The following is a 21,326-nucleotide window of genomic DNA, read 5'->3' as shown; positions in this document are numbered from 1 at the left end:
CGATCAACACCCTCATCACTCGCTCCCAGTAGCTCCTTCAAATTGTAGTCACATACTAAAGAAACTATTGGCCACTCCGCTCTTGCCCGAGTGACTGAGATTTGGATCCCTCCAAATTATTATAGTTTATAATTTATAGTTTAATTTGAATTTCTCTCCCAATGACTTCATTCAAGTGCTTCATATCATTGATATGTCTGTTACAAACTTTTCTATGGAGCATAAAAGAAAATCTTCAAATTTTTCTTTGAATATAGTGTTCCCTGGGAACTTCTTAATTTATTTCTGAAAGACATTTCAGTGTATCTATTTTATGAACATAAATGTATTTATGTTTCCTAATAGATTGTACTGATTAGAAACATTCAAATGTTTCCTACACACTTAGCCCATAAACAAACGTAGAATAATCCTTCAGTACCTATGGAAACTGATGCTAGATCCCTGGAGATAACAAAATCTACCAACCCTCCATATAAATGGCATAGTAAGCCAGGAATGGTGCTATACACTCTCAGATGCTGAGATGCAAGGTTGAAAAATTCAAGTCCAACCTTGGTAACCTAATGATTTAGCAATAATCTGTCTCAAAATTAAAAACAAAAAATATCTAAAGGGTTAAGGGTATAATTTAGAGTGAAGGGCCTGGGTTCAATTCCTCTCTGCATGAATTCCACCAATGTTCATCAGTACTGTACACAGTACTGGTAAGCAGGCCAAATCTCAAGAGACAAAGAGAGGGGCACTAGAAATCACTAGTAGAACATTTTTGGAAGCATCTACTTTACTGGGTTCTCATCCATGTACTCCACATCATTCCCACCAAATTCTACTACTAGTAACCTACATATTTGCCAACATCTTTTCAAAGTCTGAAATTCAGATTTTGAATTTCCTATAGGGGACACTGCTGGAAATGGTATTCCTCACTTTACCATGCAACAAATATTTTATGGAACTTTCAACATAGTGTTAATGTCATTTCTTTCCTATCTTTCCCTCTACCCTGAAGTTGGAGATACATTGTGCTTGTTCAAAGCTGTAACCTTATCAATTAGCACAAGGCCTAGCATAAGGTAGGCATCCAAAAAATATTTAATAAATGAACAAATAACATCATTTAAGATGTCCCTTAATTTCCTGGATCACTTTCAACCACTTTCCATTCTATTTTAATTAATAAGTACTTTAACTGATGAAATCATATTAGGACTATATCTGTCACAGCATACAAAAACTAGCAAGTGTATCCTCCAATGTATTTTGGAGGATAATTATGGTACACACAAAAACAATAGGCTAAGATTCACAAATCTGAATATCAGTTTGAGAATTGCATAATTCAGTGTGCTTAGGTTAGGCAATTGCAAAACATTTTCACCTATGACCTCAGGCTAGTAGTGTGCAGACACTGCTTGAGTCTGACTGGCTGCACTTTCTCTCTTTTTTCCAACAATCTTGATTCCCCTTTCTCATTGTATGAACAGATTTTATTAATGTTTCTTCTGAGTTTTCTGCTCTTTTCTAAAGCTATTATTTTCAAAGGTATTTTAAATCATTGGCCTGCCAGTAAGGTGTTAGAATCTATACCTCAATTTAAGATCAGTCACTAGCTCCTTAAGCATGTTTTGCAATTTTTAGCTGATTGTTATTGTAATATCAGCACCAGTTTCCAGAATGACAGCCTCCCTATAAAACTGCACCATAAGAGCCCCAAGCTGACAGTAAGCTACCAAAGGCAGGGATTTGAAATAATCCTGAATCCAGTAATCTAAGGATAGATTACATTCTTTAATCCCTTCACTTTTTTAAATGAAGGAATCATTTGCTGATAAATAAATTTATTTGTTTCTTTGTCTAATGCATCTTAAAATATTCAAGGAAAATTTTAAGAAATGACAACATACTTGAATTTTTGAGATACAGAAATGTGCCTTTTGTTACTTTCTTGTTTCCCAACTCTCCTCAAACACGCTCTCCATCAGTTTTCTAATTCCTGAAGTTCCAACATCAAATATTCTGTGTACTGGCCTTGTTTCATTTTAAACTGACTCACTTTGTAGCCCAGGCTGTCCTCAAATTCACAGCAATTCTCCTGCCTCAGCCTCCTGAGTGCTGGGATAACAGGCCTGAGACACCATGCCTGGCTACTTCACTTTTCTTAAATATAAATTTTTGTCTTAGATATAAATTTTTGAAGAACCTAAGTTTGAGGACTTAGGAAATCTAAGGAAGTGAATGAAAGGGAGGAGGGGACTCTGAAGATAAACTGCACTTAATTAAAGGAAAATAAGTGGATTAAAACCTACAAGTCTTGTAGGCAACCAATCGAAAGAACTCCTATAAATCAATGAGAAAAAGATAGGCAGCCTATCAAACTGGGAGAGAAACACTGAGCAGCCACTCATATGCTCAGATGAGCATATGTAAATGGCCAATCTGCATAGCCAATCAGATGTCCCACATCTGAAGTATTGCTAATCTACAAAACATAACAGGATGCAAGGGAAGAAGTCAGACATGGAAAAATGCAATTGCATGATTCCATTTCTAAGAAACTCAGTGATATTCAAAATTAATCTGGTGCAACAGAAAATCAGAGCAATGGGATGGAATGACCTCAGTGCAAAACAACACAAGACAATCTTTCACATGCTAGAAATGTTCCACCTTTTGAGTTGGGTTTCATGAGTGTAACAACACGTTTAAAGTCACCAAAACGATAAAGAGATGTAAGGCTATGCCTAAGTCACTGGTTTCAGGACTATCAAATCACTGACCATTCATTCATAGCTTACAACCAGCCTGGGAAATACTTCCAAAGTATTTGGGTACTTTCTCTGTAGTTATATTGTAGCCCCATAATTTTTTTTTTATCAGTAGTGTTAATGCTACTACTTGTAGATTCTTGAACATATATTTTGAATTAGAAGATGCAGGCTTTGAATTTTCTTCTCTTGAGAGTAGCTGAGGAAGTGATTATCAAGATCTTTCCAAGCTAGGGTAAAAGCTACCATAATAATGCATCTGCCTTCTTTGATCTTTGACTCTGCCAGGTCTCCACTTCTGATTTCCCTATAGAATTCTTTAGTTTTTTCTTTTCTTATCAATCCAAAGTCTTAGAAGCAAGATTTAGGATCCCACAAGGTAATACTGAACTGTGAAAATGTTGTTCTTAGAATATTTTGTTTAACATTTTTCTCTTGCTGAGGCTGAACCTTTTGAGATAAATCACTCAGCTACTACTCCTTAGGGTAAATAAGATCATAAATCAACCAACTTGCTGAGTTAAGTGTTTTCTCAATTCCTCCACTAATAGCCATGCCATTTAGGTCTTTGGCCATTCCTGAGACAAAAAAAGAGATGGAACAACAATTGCTTTTCCTTAGTTGCCTCTTCTATTCTACTGTGACTTCCTTGAAGACAAGAAATTGTCTCATTCATCTCTGTACCCTGGCATTGAGCCTAGTGCCTTGTACATAGTAGGTACTCATTAATTTTTCTTGAATTAAAATGAATGACTAAGACCTTCACAAAACCTTTTTCCAGAGGCAGTTTTAACTTGAATTCAAGTTAAGGAGAGTGGGCGTTCTACTTTGGCAACAGCTCTGACATTGAATAATTTGGATGTTCCAAAATTCTTGTTGCTCGTTTATCCTCGGGGGAAAAAAGGAAGCAAGGGAAGTCTGTGCCTGCAAGCGAGGCAGACACATCTAGACTCGTCACCCTGAGAAACAGATCAGATGAGGCAGCAGCAGGACCAAGGCCACCTGCCCTGATGCTGTCTTGTGACTGCTGATGTTGCCTTAATCACTGAGCCGGTGCAATTTCCTGCTGCTAATTCTTGCTATGGTCCACTGGGGGGTCTCATCTGTCACTGTCATTGCCTCTCAGATCAGCAAAACATCCATCTTCAGGAAGGCCCCTTAGTCGGTGCCTTGCTTAGGTATATGAGTAGCACATGGTCAGAGTAGCAACCCAACACAGAGACCCGAGGTGCCTCAATAGGAAGGCAAATCCACCTACTTTGATATTTTAACTCCTATAGTGATTTTGAGGAAAACATGAACTCAATATTATTTCAAGACAGTAACATTTTAGTTTTAAGTATCTTTTATAACAATAGTATTATACATCTGTACAGCTCAGATGCTCTGTGGGAAGACTTTGATTAAATGCATACTTTCAATCAACATTTTCATTTCTGATTTTATACTGAGCCAAAACTAGTACTGATTTACCTCCCATTCCATTTATAAGCCCATCAGTCCTATAAGCCATACAAGCCGTACATTCCTGATAGTGAAAAGGAATCTGGCTCAAAATGCTTTCACTCTTATATTTGACTCAAATAGAACTGGCTTTCTTATTTATTTAATAAATAACTATTTAGCACTTACTATGCATCAGACACAGTTCTAAAAGGCTTACAAGCAAATCTGCTGCACTCTATGAAACACGATGTAGAATACAGTGCCCTATGAAATCACAAGCTTAACTATAATATTTAGTTGTCACCTTACTTGTTTTGCAACAGACTAACCCCTGGAGGCCGGATGTTTTATATAAAATTAAAATGGAAACCAAGAAAAGACAATCTGTGAGCACCACCTGGTGGAGAGATCTACAACTACCACATCAGTCTAGGTGCAATCATTTGCTGAACACATGTTTAATATGGTTCCCCTGGGATTAGAGAAATAAACAAATAAAAATCTCTGACTTTATGAAACTTACTTTCTGTGGGAAGACAGAAAATAAACAAGATCAATACATACACAAAATAGCATATTAGATGGTGATGACTTCTGTGGAGAAAATCACAGTAGGGACAAGAGTTAGAGCACAAAGACAAAAATTTAAAACTGAACTACCCAGCTGGACATCTCAACATACACATTGTAATCCTACCTACACCAGAGGCTGAAGTAGGAGGACCATGAATTCAAGGCCAGCCTGAGAAACGTATCCCAAAAAATAAAAAGTAAACCAAAACTGAACAGGTGATATTTGAATCAAAGTTTGTCTTATTTTTCTCATTGCTGGCCAAAATATCCAACACCCACAAGTCAAGGAAGAAAAAGTTTATTTAGCTCACAGTTTATACAGGTTTCAGTCCATAATCAGCTGCCTCCGAGGCATAGTGGCAAAGAGCAGAGGAGCAACGGTTTATAATAGCAGAACACAGCAAAAGCAATGAGAGGAGCAAGACAAATTTCCTTCAGTCCCTTATATCCAGTCTACTGGGGCCAGGGGGATGCCAATCCAATCACTGGACTGATCCAGCAGTCACCTAGCTTTAATCCCAGTACTGAACCATGAATTGATTACAAACTGTAGAAATAGTTACAGTGAGGATATTCATAACCCCCACTATTGGCTTTCTTTTCTCCATCTTTTTTCCCCTTTGAAATCCCCTAAACCCTAATTTTGAAAGCATCACTTATTTTATGACCTATAGATTATAGCTTAGATGTTTAGCTAGTAGTTAAGATTTCAAACAGCAAATGAACTTTGGCCAAATCCTGAAAAGACCGCCTTTCCCTAATTGGCCACAAAATCTACAGAAAGGGATAACAAACCAGCTTATCTCAAGGTGACCAAACTGTCTGGTGCCCACATTCTGTGTGTTAATTAACCAGAAGTGTAAGAAGGCTTTGTAATATTTCAAAGCAATGATAGTGCTGCAAAAAAATGGTATCATGGTAACCCCTTGAGCTTGTGTATGCATACAGGGGTATATCAGAAAAGGAAACAAAGGAATTGAGGCCAGTTTCAATGGCCTAAGCAACTGAACACTGCAGTTTTAATAAGCCACACTTGTTTCTTGACTCTCAATGTCTCGTGGGTAAATTTCTTGAGCACACTGTAACACTACCTCAGGAAAAACTCCATCATCTTATGTATCCATGAATTGTATGACGTTTTCCAAAATTTCACATTTAATAGCTAAAGGAAATTATTCAGTGGTAAATAATTCATATCACTCAAATTTTAATTTATGTAAATCCAGACAGAGAATCCATGATAGATATAGGTTCTAGATTTTTTTTTTTTTTTTTTTTTTTTTTTCATTTTTTTTTTAATTTTATTTAAGGAGAAAAGAAAAAAAAAGGAGGGAAAGGGTACAAGTTATACAGATTTACAGAAAAAAAAATGAACAGTAGGAAATCACTAGTTAATGGATTACATATTGTCATCTTAGAAATAATTGTTCAAGTCACAAAATTAAAGCTTGTAAAGTGGACATTCCATCAATGATACTGCAAACAGTTCTGTTCATTGATCCAATAAAACTCTGTGATATCATTTTCTATCTTATACACTTAAATATACATGCAGTTATATAGTTTGGAGCACTTTCTTTTCTTCTCTTTTGTACCATGACTATTACACATTTTGGGTTTCATTGCTCCCATGGTTCTTATTACTTTTTTGGAAGAGAGTAAAACCAAATGTGACATAACAGAACAGAATCGGTCAAGTCAAAAGGGTGGACATAATAGATAATGTAAAAACATAATACAAGGTGATCAACAATGGTTACCATAATGCCTCCCGCTATCTCTAATAGAATTGCCTATATCGTTAGTTATAATACAATTGAACAAAACAGTAAAGAATAAAACCGACAAAACCAAAACATTGGAGACATTGTAGTCTTCAAAAGTAGATAAAAGTCAACAAGAATGGGCGTCATAATGAATCTCATTATCTTCACAGCTGATGCCTAAACTTTCGAACCTGATACTATCCAGCAAAACAGAATAGGGGAACATCAGTTAAAAACCAGATGGTGAGAGTAATACAGGGCTTTAAATCAAGGTAATGAAAAGTCAAAGTGGGTTACTATAATATATCCTGCTATTTTTTTTTCCTTTAATTAAAAGGATAAAGATAAAAAAGTAAATAATGGAGTGGAGATTGAGATAAAAGAGGGCATAACAACGAAACAGCGCAGATCAAAACATAACCATTTAAGCAGAATAGGGTTTCACCACCAGATAATCCTAACCTAAACGTAGTTACCATATTGTTTCTTTCTTTGAAATCCTTGAGTACAACTTCGTATACTGTAGCATTAAGTATATCAAAACAATGTAAAACCATTCAAGAGAATGACAGTATTACAGAGTATTTAGAATCAACTAACAAAATGAACAATGGTTTCTGTATAATCTCCTTGTCTTTAAAAGGTTTTTGCTTATACTATCGTACATAATAAAATCCAATAAGATACAGCCTATTTAGACCATTGGAGACAGAAGGACAAAAGCTAGATGAGACTTCAAAACAAGATGATACTAAATCTGTATTACCTATTAAGATGTCATTTTCTCCAAAATAGCTGTTCCTATCATCCAATCTTCTCTGCCTCATTTCTGTTAAGCTCTTTTTCTGTCCGTAGCTGTCAGTTTGTCTTCTTCATTTTGTTCTCTGCTCCATTCGTTGTGGCCTCTCTGCCATTATTTCTGCATTCTTTGTATTTTTCTTTTTTTAGAATATCCTGCAATACTCTCTGTAGAGTTGAATTGGTGGTTGCAAATTCCCCCAGTTCTTCTTTATCCTGGAAGCACCTTGTTTTTCCATCAATTTCCAGGGACAGTTGTGCAGGATATCTCAATCTTGGCTGGAGATTATTATCTTTCAATGCTTGAATTATTTCCCCCCACGCTCTTCGTGATTTGATGGTTTGTGCAGAGAAATCTGCTGTAATTCTGATGGGTGTTCCCTTGTAAGTGGTCTGTTTCTTGTCTCTTACAGCTTTTAATATTCTGTTCTTGTATTGAATTTCTGGAATTTTTATTATTATATGCCTGGGTGTTGCTCTGTTTGGGTTGTAGGTAGCTGGGGTCCTGTATGCCTCATACATCTGAGTATCTTTACCTTTTGCTAAATTAGGAAAATTCTCCTGGATTATTTCTGTGAGTAGCTTTTGTAGTTCACTTGTTTGTGTCCCTACTTCTTCTTTTATGTTCTTAATCCTTAAGTTATGGATCCTCTTATCATCTTCTTGTCTTTGTATTATTGCTGTTTGTTTCTTTGTTATTTTTAAGAAGTTTTTCATTTCATTCTCCCATATTACAAGTCTGCCCTCCAGTTCAGATAGTCTGTCCTTAGTTTCTTTCAAGCTGTTATGCCAGTCTTCTATAGACTTCTTAGTATCTTGGTAGTCCCTTTGAACCTGCTTCACGTATTCTATGCTTTCTCTGTTTTCTCCATCAAACAATTCTCCCCTTTTTTTCTGTTCTTCCATTCCACCACCTGTTTTTTCTTGGGTGGTACTTAGCATTTCTCTAACTATTCTGCATACTTCTAGCTTCAGGTCGTTGATAACTTCATTCCTGAATTGGTCTATGAGGCTCTCTATATGGTGCCTTATGTGTATTGGTGTGGTGTCTGCTATTGCCTGTTTCTCAGAATTGGGGGCCGAGGAGCCTTTCTTGTTGCTGCCTCTTCCCATGCTGCCTCTTCTTCTCTGTTCCTTATATATGCAAGCTTATATAAGAGGCCCAGCTTCTCTCCCAGTCAGCCACAGCCTGATCGAATTGCGCCAGTTAGTTGTTCCCGCTCACCGCTGCGCACCAGGGAGTTACGGACCAGGCAGCCTACGCGTCTCCCCTCCCGGCCACCGTCAGGCTCTGGGATCTGGGTTGGGACAGCCTACCAGGTCCGCCGGCAGCTTCACGCAGGCCAGGGACTTTTCACCAATCCCGCCTGAGAGGGGGATGTGTGGCTGGAGTCGCCACCGCGCCCTGCTCCCGCAGGACTGCTCGGGCCCAGAAAGTCCTCTGCTGGAGTCAAACTGTGGTAGAGTGTCAGTTTCTCTCACTCACCTCACCACAAGTCAGTGCACACCTCCCTGCCGTTCGCAGATTGCCGTTCTCAGAGCTTCTGCACGTCTCTCCCCTTGCTGAGCCACTGTAGAGGCAGCCAGCCGCCGCGCGGCGGGAAACCCAAATCACGGCTTACAATGGCGCGGTTCCAGCCTCCACACCGAGTCTTTTCTGTTCCTGTTTTAGCACCAGGACTGCATTCCAAGTTGGCTTCTCTCAGCCCAGTTCGTTCCTGAGTCAGCAGAGCATATCTCTACCGACTTATGTCTCCTTAGTCCGCACCATTCCTGGCTTCTGAGCCGAGTCTTTCAGAGAGCCTCCAGTAGTTGCTGTTATCTGTCCGCCATGTTCTCCCGGAAGTCCCGGTTCTAGATTTTTTTTAAGAGATATAGAAATGGCACTGTAGGTGATGATGAAATTTAAACATTTTATCAACACTACCGCTAATAGTGATAATACTTCTTAATTAACCCCCATTAAAATATTTGACATGTAATATAAAATTCCTGGTTCATTCCCAAACTTTATTGCTAATTTAACTAAGCAAGTTTCTCCAAATTGAAATTCAATTTTAAAAATTACTGAAACACACAATGACCCAAAAAAAGTGGTATAATTTGATGTAACTCTCAAAACAACAGGAATTTGTAAAGATTTTGCTAACAAAAATATTTTCTGAAAATAAAATAACATTGATAGGATAAATATATAGTAAATCATGGATCAATATCTTTATCTTATAATTCATCCAATCATAACTTACTCATTAATCACACATCCACATACCAATCCAGTCATCTGTGTTATTTTATTTACTGTCAGTCATATAAGAATAGCTTTTAATTTTTTTAATAAAAAATATAAATTTCAAAGTAAGAGAACAGTACTTATTTTAAATACCAATTTGCTTGATTCAAAGCTTTGAATATGTAGAAATGTGGTTTGTTATGTCCCATGTTTCATTTTGTTCCTGATACTTTACAATGTTAAGGGAATTCAGTTAGGAGGATCACTGCAGAAATCTAGGCATGAACAGGGTTGTGGTAATAGAAATGTGGGCCATCATAAAAATTTTGGATATTTCCTCAAAGATTGCAAGGATTTTTCTGATGGGTTGCATTTAAGTCTTAGAAAGGAAATCAAATGACAAAAGTTGTTAGCCTGAGCAACTGGACAGAAGAAGTTAGCATTATGTAACATATAGGGCACAACACTGGGATACAACAACTCACCTTATACTTTTATTTTGTAAATTTGTCCTTTAGCATGATAATAGCCAGCTATGCATCTCAGAAGTTGCACAGAGGGGATACAGGAAGTCGTCTTCATATTTACCCACTTGGTATGATAAATGGCAAATTGTATGCATGTGTGCAAAAATATCATTGTGATTTTTACCCACATAATGTTCCATCTAACAGGTTTGCATCTGTTTACCTGAGATTCACAAGGAGTAAAATACACCCACACTACTTTTCTGTTTTGTAAACACATGTTTTACCATAAATGGAACTGCACAGTGGGAAAGCAAAATACCATCAATGCATTCATCCACTTGGCAGATGAAAATATAGTCAGGATCTCAGCTATAATGAAAACTCTTGGACAAAATAACAATACTGCTATTCAACGCTGGAAACTGTTTGTAACAGGCAACATGCTACAAGATATTTTGAAATACACAAATGCTGCCATAGAGGTAAAATCTTCTTATGGACCATGTATAATATATTTATTATGAAACCTCATTGGCTGAACTAAAAGTATTCATAAGTCTGCTATACCTAGCAGGGCTTTCTCATGGTAATGCAGGAATGTAAAAGACTTATGGAAAAGTAAGGGGTGTGAGTTTAAGGTCTGTACATGATACCCATATTTTCTTCTAACTTCCTAGCTTTATTGGCTCTAAGCCTCCACAAATTTCTCCTACCCAGTGATATAAGTATTACAAAGAAAAGGCAAAACAAAACAAAAAGAACATAAATGCAAGACTAAAAATGCTAACTTCCTACATTTCTTCATTATCTAACCTTCAAATTAGAAAAGAAAAAAGAACTTCAAGAGTAAACTCACTTTGAACCCCCACAAGCCATTTATCCCCTCTCTCTCTCTCTCTCTCTCTCTCTCTCTCTCTCTCTCTCTCTCTCTCTCTCTTCTCTCTCTCAGAAATACAAGCACAGCAATGACTAAAGCAATACTACAATCTAAACAGAAAAGAAACACTGAAAGAAGGAAAAAAGGCCAGGAATGAGCCAGGCTAACAAATCCTTGGATGAGAAACTAAAAGAGCATTTCTGAAACATCATACAGAATGTTATCTTTGATGAGTTTTAAACCCAAAATAAGCTAGAGATCAAGAAATAAAACCAATTTCTATAAAATTTTTGCGAATACACTAATGTACTTTATGGATCTTCAAGAAGTAGATATAGAATATATTTTTCCAGTATTTGTTTGACACAGAACACACTCTTTTTCTACTGATTGACAACATCCAGTAACGATAATCCTCTGAACACACTTTGGGAAACACTTGAATGAGAAGCCCAAAAGTAAATGTTTTTCAAAGCTGGCAGAGCAAGACTAGATAATTTCTCCTCACTCTTCCCTGGCTTGATGCATGAAGATTTGCAAATCTGCATAACTATAACCTCATAGAACTAAATTCAGTTTGCATTCAATAAATTCACTTTTAAAAAAATGAAGACATTGAATTATCCAATATTCACAGTTATTAAACATTCACATTGCAAATGAATTTTCAGATCTCCACCTGCTCCCTGCAGTGTTATCAGTGAATAACTGGAATTAATTATTATAGAAATGATGATAATGATGCCAAAGAATTTATTCTAATTAAATGTTCTACCATAAAGAAAGGGCTGAAATTTAGATCGATAATGATTTAATTTTATCCTTGAGTCTTTCAGGGACATTCAGTTCTTCCGAGCATAATAACCTGATAAATGGTTGCATTTTTGCTGTGATTGAGCAATAATATCTTTATCAACTTTTTTTCTACATTTTACTAAAAACCTTAGTTCACATAAGACTGGTTGCATGAGCAAACTCTTATTCATGGATAAATTTTAAAGAAATTTTAGCTAATTCATCACTCTTTCTGTGCATTCTGCTGAATTAAACTGACATAAGAATAGTTCCATTTTGCTGTAAGGTAGACATTTGAAGAGAACGAAAAATTGAGAAAGACCTATCGTCACTGTATTTCAGCTCTGAGCTTCACACACACACAGAAAATGATGCATGGCTATGTGAACTACGGATGAAATGTAGAAGAATATGTTTATTAATGTTAAATCTCATATGTTTCCATGTAATTATTTCTTTTAAATACTATTCTAAAGCTAAGTTTTAAAAGCTACAACATTAATATCTATCTGTTCTCAAATACATATATTTTCTAAATGTCAACAGTAATGTCCTGTGTCATACAACTTTTTTGTATTATTTTTATAATCATAAAAAAATACAGAGCTGTTTTTAAAAAGCACTGTTCTATTTTAACTGACTTACTACCTAAACTCCAGGTGCAGTGCTTAGGACCTAAACTTTCGGTGAAATTTCAAAGGCTTCCTCTGGGTACAAAAGAAACCCAGTGAAAATACTGTCATCTTCAGCACTCACATATAAGCCATTCCAATCCTTCGACACCTCTAGCCACACTTGCTCTCCTGCACTTAACTTCAGAACCAGGAGGAGTGAGGCCTGATCAATTTCCTGGCCATAGAGGGTTTCTCTGGACTTGAATTGTTTCTTATTCTGGGCCATCAGGCTGATCTGCACAGGCCGGCCCCTCACGGTGACGTGGTAGGAAAACACATATGTCCCAGGAATAGTGCAGTTAAACTTCCCAGTGACAGGGCTGTAATTCTCTTGGTCATTATATAGAACCCTGTCAAACTTGATAGGGCTGTTAGGAGGAGGGAATGGCTTTGATAGAGCAACACTGAAAGCTGACCGTGGGACTTTGGTCACCTCACCCTTGGAGCCCTTGAAACCCCGAGAGCCCTTTTTCCCAGTAGGTCCTCGGACCCCTTTTGTTCCGTGCTCACCCTTTGGCCCAGCAGGTCCCACCAAGCCAGGAGGACCTAGCTCACCCTTTTCTCCTTTAAGGCCCGGATCGCCCTTGGCCCCAGGTGGCCCATCAGGGCCCCTTCTGCCTTCTATTCCTACCTCTCCTTTGCGGCCTCTTTCTCCTTTCACCCCCTCCTCACCCTTTTGCCCTTTCCCTCCTCTCTCCCCTGAATCTCCGCAGGAGCCTTTCTCTCCCATCTCTCCCATCTCTCCCTTCTCTCCTTTGGCCCCAGGCCCTCCATTCAAGCCCGGGGAGCCTGTGGCTCCTGGGTCTCCTTTGTCTCCTTTGGTACAGATCCCCCTTTGAGCCTTTTTGTCCTTTTTCTCCTGCGAGGCCAATGTTTCCTTTATCCCCTTTGGGGCCAAGTCCACCTGAAACATAAAATTAAAATCACGTTTAAGGATCAGATAGGTTATAAACAGTGTATTATTCTCACAGAGCTCAAAAAACAGAAATGAAACCTCTTAACTGGGGCCTGGAAACCTGGTTCTTCTCTCAGCAAGTTTATACCTAGAAGCCATAATGCAAAAATCAATTGGTAACACACCATCCTCCCAGAAGGAGGAGCATTAATGCTTCCAAGAAACAATAGCTTCTATTCAAAACTCTTATATCTAGTGGGTTTTTTTACTTTTATGATAATAAAAAGCATTTATAGCTTCTCATTTTATTCCATTATCCTTCCCACTTTAGTCTAAGAAGTTTCCTAAATTTCCACATTGTCTATCTAAACCCAAGATAGGAATAAAACCCAAAACCTAGGTATTTTTTCAAGTGTTGCAAGTATTTTATTTCCTTTGATAGCTGGAGACAGGTCCTGACAACAGCAGAGCTCAGATATTTTTACCTCACTTTTAAACTCCTGAACTCACCCCATCCAATCACTACACTGAAGATTGGAACAGTAATAGTAACTTATATTTCCTCCTTGCTTCTCTGACAACTTTAAATATCAACAGGAAGAGAACAAAGCTCTTTACTGCACTGATTACTGTACACAATAAATGTTTTGCACTCTACCTTGTTCTCCAGGTTTTCCTGGGTATCCCGGAGCTCCACTTGTTCCTTGGTCCCCACGTACTCCCTTTAGGCCTAAAATGATACTAACGTTAACTTTTTCCAACTATATCACTTATGATATAGCTAACGTCATCTTTACAAGCATGTCGCACTCCATCCTTTCCTTTAATCAAAATGTTTAAAGGTAAAATAATCTCAGTAAAGAAGTCTTCAAAAATCATTAGAAGCATTTAATTCAAATTAGTGGTAAAGCATTTTAAGATTTGGTAGGTAATGCCAACCTCTTTAACTAGAATTCGTCTTTCCCCATGACTTCTCATGGCTCTTCAAATCTCTCCTAAAACTGATATCTGCTTACATAATATACATATTTATATTTCTTCCTATTATGAATTTTAATTAGCAGTTAAACTATCTTCTTTTTCACATGCTCGAGATGTGATACTACCCACCTTACAAGTTTCAATACAGAGCATGACAATCTGCAGTCAGTCAAAGCTAGTCAAAACAAAAACCCATCCAATAATGAAAAATCAACCTTGACAGAGAACTTAAAAAAAAAAATTTCATTTCATGTTGGAACATACACTCAGAGAAGATTATAAAACTATAGAAAATAAGATTGGAAAAACATTAAAAGAACAAGTGTCATATATTTGCCATATTTCCATACAACAGATGTTTATATAGAATCTTACTAGAAGCCTAATGTGTTACAGGACAAGCATCCTATCCTATTTCAGATTACTTTTATATGTAAGTCAAAATAGCAATAATGCTAGTATTAACAATAGCTAATTACTAGATAATTGTATTGAGAATTTACTTTGCATCAAATACTAGTCCAAAGTCAGTATTTTTAAAAATCTGGCCCTTTTAAATTTAATATAGTTTTATTTTGTATTAATATCGTCTCATCTACTGGAACACATCTCATCAACTGGAATATTTTTTTACAAAGCTTTATAGTACAGCACCTTTCCTTCAAGAATGGTAAAGAGGATGTTTTTTTCATCATTTTTATCACAGAAAAAACAAAGTTATAAGAAAATTTTAAAATTTGTAGAGTCAAAATTAACGGTTTATTACCATGGAGATATCAACTTGCCAGTCATATTATGTATGATATGTCAGAGAAAAAGAAATCCTAGATCAGATTAAAAGTGATAAGAATAGACTCTCCCTAATTTGAAATACTTCAGAAATCCCATCATGAATTACTCAGTAGAATTTTCTGAGCAGCTAGGCCCCTATTACTACTTTACATAAAAGTAAAACTTAAAATTTCAACTGTAGCTCATCAGGAAAATATTTGGATGCAATTTGAGAAAACTCAGGAATGGAAAGGGCCAACCCTATTCATGGTCCTGCTCAATAATTAAACACCAAACTTCACTCATAGAATTATCTAGCTTCTCAAATTTATATAAGGAACTTATAATGAATTTATTCAATCAAGTAAAAGTTTCTAGAATGCAGTCACTCACTTCATTTTTTTTAACTTTCAGTCTTGACAAAAAGTACAAGCTAAATCTGGAAGTAAAAGGAAAGTGTAGTCGTCACTTTACAGGGACCAATTGAATGGATTTCTACTTTTGATCCTTCATCAAAGCATATTCTTAAGAACCGTATTGTATGATACTTCCCACTATTTTCTTCTACTTCCAGAAGTCTAGTTTCCAAAATGTATGAATTAGTGGGGAAGTTCATCACTCATCTTTTTTCACAGGGTTTTCTGCCAACATAATTCACCCACAAAAGTATTAACTATTTCCAAGAATGAAAATCGCATAGCTGACAAGTGTGCAGTAGTTCCTTCTTACCTTAGCGTCTTTTTTGAGTAATTATTTCACTGAATGTGCTAGCAGAAATGAGTTAGGCAGTTCCAGAACCATGTGGAGGGTGATCTATAGATGGCATTAGGTCTGTTGACATGTGACTCTGAGCTGGTATTCACTGAGGAATTTCTAAACGTCCCTGTGAATCTGTAACTTTGCTCAGTACCTTCAAGCTCTTACAGAACGATGGATTTTCATGAAGCACAAAACTTTTTATTGATAAATTTATAGAACTATAGAATTTCTGAGCTGGAAAATATCTATGAAAACACCATAACTACAAACCTTCTTCGATAGTAAGCAGGATATAAATAAACATTTAATCCATTCTCCTGTATTTCCAGGTAAGTCAAAATGATTAGTCCAAAGTTACTGCCTTAATAGCAACCTTAATACGTCTGCTTTAATTCCATTCTTTACCCACTTCGGTACTGTCTCTGATTTCAGAATGAACCAAAAGAAATGTCTAATTCTTCTCAGCAGACAGGCTACACACTTAAACTGAATATTCTAAATTATTCTATTATCTAATATGAAATTAATTTGCATCACAAGAAAAAAATGCAGGGTTTAGGAAAGGATCTTTCTCCAAAGGCTTTACTGTAAGATTTCCACTCACCAAGTCAGACAAGTGTTCAATGAAATGGAAATGCCATGTCAGAAACACTCGTGTGTGTGTGTGTGTGTGTGTGTGTGATGCTTCCTGATAAGAACAAAATTTTCCTATTGGTTCTTTATAACCATTTTCACATCAGATTAACTCGCAATCTGCTTTACCAAGCATTTAACAGTTTCACAGTTTGATCCACCCTCAAGAATCTAACATTTTCTTAGAAAATTAACCACATGGTAAATGATCCCTAGAGTTTTGAAATGAAATAAAATAAATGACCTACCCTTTTCTCCTTTGTGACCTTTTGGCCCCTGGGGTCCAGTGACTCCTGGTGGGCCTGGAATTCCAATATCACCAACCTCTCCTTTGAGACCTAGAAGTAGGATTTTAAAACCATCAAGACAGAATAATTCTTTTTAAAAGTTTGTTAGTTTATGGGGAGATGGAAAAAGTCATTGAAATCATTGAAACTAATAACTGTCAATGCTTTAATGATAGAATCTGGTGAGAATAAACTATTACCAAGGTGTAAGGGCAATATTTTTGTCTGATTTGCAATTTTGTACTACCTGAATAGATAAATTGAGCCCATTAGTACTTGTCACTGTATTCACGGCAGTGATCAAATGATGCAGGGAAGCAACACTATATCAAACAGCAAGAACAAAATGATTTCCTGACATTTAACCTCATGTGGACCACACTTCCAAACTGCAAGTAAACACATAACACTTAACACCTCTCCATTTCCTATTCACTCACTTAGTCTTTTCAATCAGGAACTATTCCTGAGGTCACGCATCAGGAACACAACCATCAGCTCACCAGCAGCCTCCACTCCTATAGGAGTGTGACTCAATGAAAGAGAAACACTAAACAAATACACAAGTACATAGAAACAATCACATTGCAGTTAATGCAGAAAGGAAGATGGAAAGGTCATATGGCAAGTTATGATAAAAAGAACTTAACTAATATTCACGAGCTCAGAGAGAACTACCTGACAGAGGCTGTAGTTTCCTAAGGAAAAAATTAGCAGGCAATTTTTTCAGGGAAAGCTAGGGTAAAAAAGGCCATGGTGTGTTTATGCAGCTGAAAAGTAAGCACTGTGGGTGGAGGTGGAGGTCAAGTATGAGAGGAGTCTGAGAGACAGGCAATGTGAAAGAAAAAGGCAGTGGACATTTTCCCTTGAATTGTGACCCTTACATTTCTCTGCGACCTGTAATTATGAAACTCATTAAATCTGTTTACTGTACAAAATCTTCCAGATCAAGGGCCATTCAGCCCCTTGAATGGAAACCTTGCACAAACATGAGATGGACCACTGATCACAGACTCAAAGATACAACCCCCAAATAGCAGACTCAATGTCTTCATTTCTTGGACCACCTTACTCTGAAAGACAGAGCCACTTTTGGCACTTCAGAGCCAAGGACCCCTCTCAGTCTTTATGGTAAATAAAGTCTGTCCTTGTTACAAGTTTTTCTTTCTCTCTCCCTTTATTTGTACACAAAAGTCACATTATGCGGGATTCAGACTTCAGCAAGTATCCTTGTTCCATCAGGCAGTCCAAGTCCCTCCACTTACCTAAGATAATTATTCTTCCAGCAGCCACAGTCCTGTTCAAGGCGTAAGAATTGCTTCCCAAGTGAAATAATTTAAGGTTAATTTCTTTGAAAGTTAACCATATAAATATGTGCAGTCAATGAAAGTATAATATTTTACCTTAATTATTGCAACGAAGACTAATGGAATGGAGAGAATTATACTCAGTGGAATTCCTCATTGAAGGAATATTTGTTTGGAAGGAAACTTTTAATACATTGCTTGCAGGTTCTAATAACTAAAGGTCATGGTTAAGGTAAAGGACAGCAGCGAGAAGAAGGAAGAACAAGCAGAAGCAAGTAAGACAGCCAATCCTGTTTCACTGAGTGATGTCTCCCCTCGCCATGTTCCCAGGGGCTGGATACGGTTCTTTCTGTATGTGTCCAGGTGGGCACAGGAACACTGTGAGCAGGGGCTGCCCACTCTGTCTCGGCCAGTGCACATTCAGGTGTCATTCACGTCAGTGGTGAAAAGTTGAGCTGAAGGGAAAGCTGTGGCTTTAAGGTGTACTCCTGGACTTTGACTCTGGGTTCTGCACTCTCAGTGTTGCATTTGGATTTACCAAACACTTCCTGGCCAGATCGTCAGATGACATGTAATAATATTTTTACAATTTTATAATGTCTTACCATTCTTAATATTTAGTACCCCTTATGACAACTTAACTAGAGAACCAGGAGATAAAATTTGGAACACAATTTTGTCTTGGCTGACTATTACATATATCTGCATACTTCAAGACGTTCATTCAGAAACTCATAAAGTTAATCTGCTGACTTTTAAAAGTAAGTAAGGCAAAATATGTTTGCAAGTTTTGTATTTTTTGTTCATTATGATTAAGGATGGAAAACAATGAAGAAAAATTAAAATAATGATTTAAATAGGTTTATTTTTCTCTCCCAAGTTTGCTTAAAGTTGCTCTTCTGTGAGATTTCCAATGGTGAGGAGGAGAGGGAGAGGGAAGGAGAAGAGAGGGAGTGAAGTAGAGGGCAGAGCAGAGGGAACGGGAGGGAAGGAGAGTAGTGCCTTTACAACACTGGGAAAGCTGGAATAAATACATCTTTCTGAATTTCAAAACAAGACCCTCAGTATTATGCTCAGAGTGTTCCACAAAACAGGACCATACTCCTACCACAGCTATCTAGAAAAATAAAAATAGTTTATTGAGCATTTATTCTACTCCAGACACCCGACAAAGTTCTCATATGCATTTTCCCATTCATGATTCCACAAAGGCAGTATCATTCTAATCTCATTTTATCATTTTGGAAACTAAGACTTAAAGAAATGAAGCTTTCCTACAGCAGTACAGTGATGTTCAACATTCTGAGCTCTTAAGAGCTAGGCTGTATGGCAGATCTGGTCAGACATAGGAGATCCCCAGACAGAACAGTAACTTGGCATACATTCAAAATATTGGCTGCATGGATTGAGAGGAAAAGCTAAACTCTGAGAACAGCACAGGCATATCCACCACTGAGTAAAACAAAAGTCCATGTGTTACAGATCTCATAGTCTTAGAGGGAGGTGTCGTGTCTACATGGCAGTGTTTCTGGAGTTTCCAGCCCCAAGCAGCTTGCCAGTCAAATAGGACACTAAAAGATGTTCTGGTATATATGACTTTTTTGGTTTCATCACATTTTCATCAATGTATAAACAATGACCCAGGCCCACTGCCCACTTTATTTACCCCTTAACCAGCCCTGCATAAGTACTGAGCACATTTCTCAAAATATCCTATAATGGTGTGAAGTGAATGAACAGCTTAGCAAAGACACAAAATTATGGATTTTATAACTTTAAAGGCTTCAAGCAAGAAGCAACAAACATTTACATGTATATTTTCAGGGACTAGTGAATTTGAAATAGACATTCTCATCTTAATTTTAATTCAATTCTTTCTGCTGCTGTCTGACACGTGAAAGTCAAAGTGTCTTGCAATAAAATTGAGAGTATATTCATTAGATACATATTAAAGACATTTGAAATTTTGAAATACATAACCACGGCATTCAATGGAGAAATTGCCGAGCAAGAGTACAGAGTTGCTTCTGAATGTCAATGAGTAGCAAACTGACTTGCACTTCACTCTCCTCCACCTTATAGGAGTTCCATTTCTAATCTTGACTACAAATAGCACTTAGAAAAATCTATCAGTCACACACAATCTTACCAGGCAATAGAACTTTCATTTGCTTCTCTTAAATCAGCCATTAATGAAAAGATTGTGCTGGTACTAAACCTGTGTGGCTTGCAGAGCTACAGCCCATGCTAGGATCAGGAGTCCCTGCATGGCTACAGCCAGCACCAGCCAGCAGAACTTTCTGCAGTGGTGGTGATGCTCTGTCATATCTGCACTGGCCAACAGAGTAGCTCCTGGTTACTCATGGCTATTGGAGCAGTTGAAATGTGGCTGGGACTGTTGAACTGAATTTTTTACCTTATTGAATTTTAATTTTAATATCTATTAATAAGCACACATGTGGCTACCACACTGGGAAGCACAGCATCCATTTGCATTTGTCACAAAGTCATACAAAAACCTGTCACCATTAGAATGACAGTATAAAACCCCCTGGAGCAATGCATGCCCCCGTCCGCCTCTCTAAGAATGTACAGATGAGAAACTAGGCTTCATATATTTTCAAATACCTGGTTTTCCAGTCTTCCCTGGTTCTCCTTTCTGCCCAGTGACAGATGAACAGCAATGACAACAATTCAAAAAGAAATCAACTTTGTCAAGAGTGAGGTTTTCAGAGGGAAAGAGAGTGGCTGTGGGAGAGGCAGGGTCCAAGGCCTCCGGGTCTGGGGTGGCTGCTACCATCGCTGCCGCCTCTGTATGTGGAGCTCCCTGTTCTTCCCGAGGTGAGCCGCTGGGCAGCTTTACACCCTCCAGCATCTCCTTCCCGTCAGATTTCTTTGTAAATTTGGTATATGGTGTGGTCTTTGCTGCTGCTTCCATATCAGCAATAGCAAAAATAATCAAAATGGCACAAAGCCAAGAAAACATCCACATATTTGAGGCTGGAAGATATAATATGAAAATACACACAGATTATATGAGGCCCAAATTTTTAAAATTCAGTGACATAGATACATAATTAGACAAAAAAAAAGTACATGTACTATAAGAATGAACAATATGCATGAAATACAATGAGATTTTGTGGATACTTGCATGTACAGGTATAAAATGAAATCATAGCAGAATGTTTTATTTGCTGTAAGTATTTACCATAAGGAATACTTTGCTTCAGTTCTCTTTTCTGGTTGTTTTCTCAGTGTAACATGTTTGAAAATAGTGTTTTCAATCATTC

At 37.3% G+C, this 21,326-nt stretch overlaps 1 protein-coding gene across 1 annotated transcript; it reads right to left on the bottom strand.

Moving 5' to 3' along the window:
• Positions 1-12,000: 12,000 nt before the first annotated feature.
• On the bottom strand, positions 12,001-21,026 carry Otol1 (otolin 1). Its single transcript, XM_003476324.2, is given in 5 exon segments — positions 12,001-13,227; positions 13,229-13,304; positions 13,954-14,025; positions 16,688-16,777; positions 20,662-21,026. Coding segments are annotated over 5 exon segments (1,428 nt in total). The 5' UTR covers position 21,026; the 3' UTR covers positions 12,001-12,401.
• Between the last annotated feature and the right edge of the window lie 300 nt (positions 21,027-21,326).

This window comes from Cavia porcellus, unplaced genomic scaffold (assembly GCF_034190915.1).
Source record: "Cavia porcellus strain 051 isolate PalLab524CR breed Dunkin Hartley unplaced genomic scaffold, mCavPor4.1 scaffold_5, whole genome shotgun sequence".
Lineage (NCBI taxonomy): Eukaryota > Metazoa > Chordata > Mammalia > Rodentia > Caviidae > Cavia > Cavia porcellus.
The sequence above is the reverse complement of the archived record's forward strand: the minus strand, read 5'-3'. Positions and strand labels throughout refer to the sequence as shown.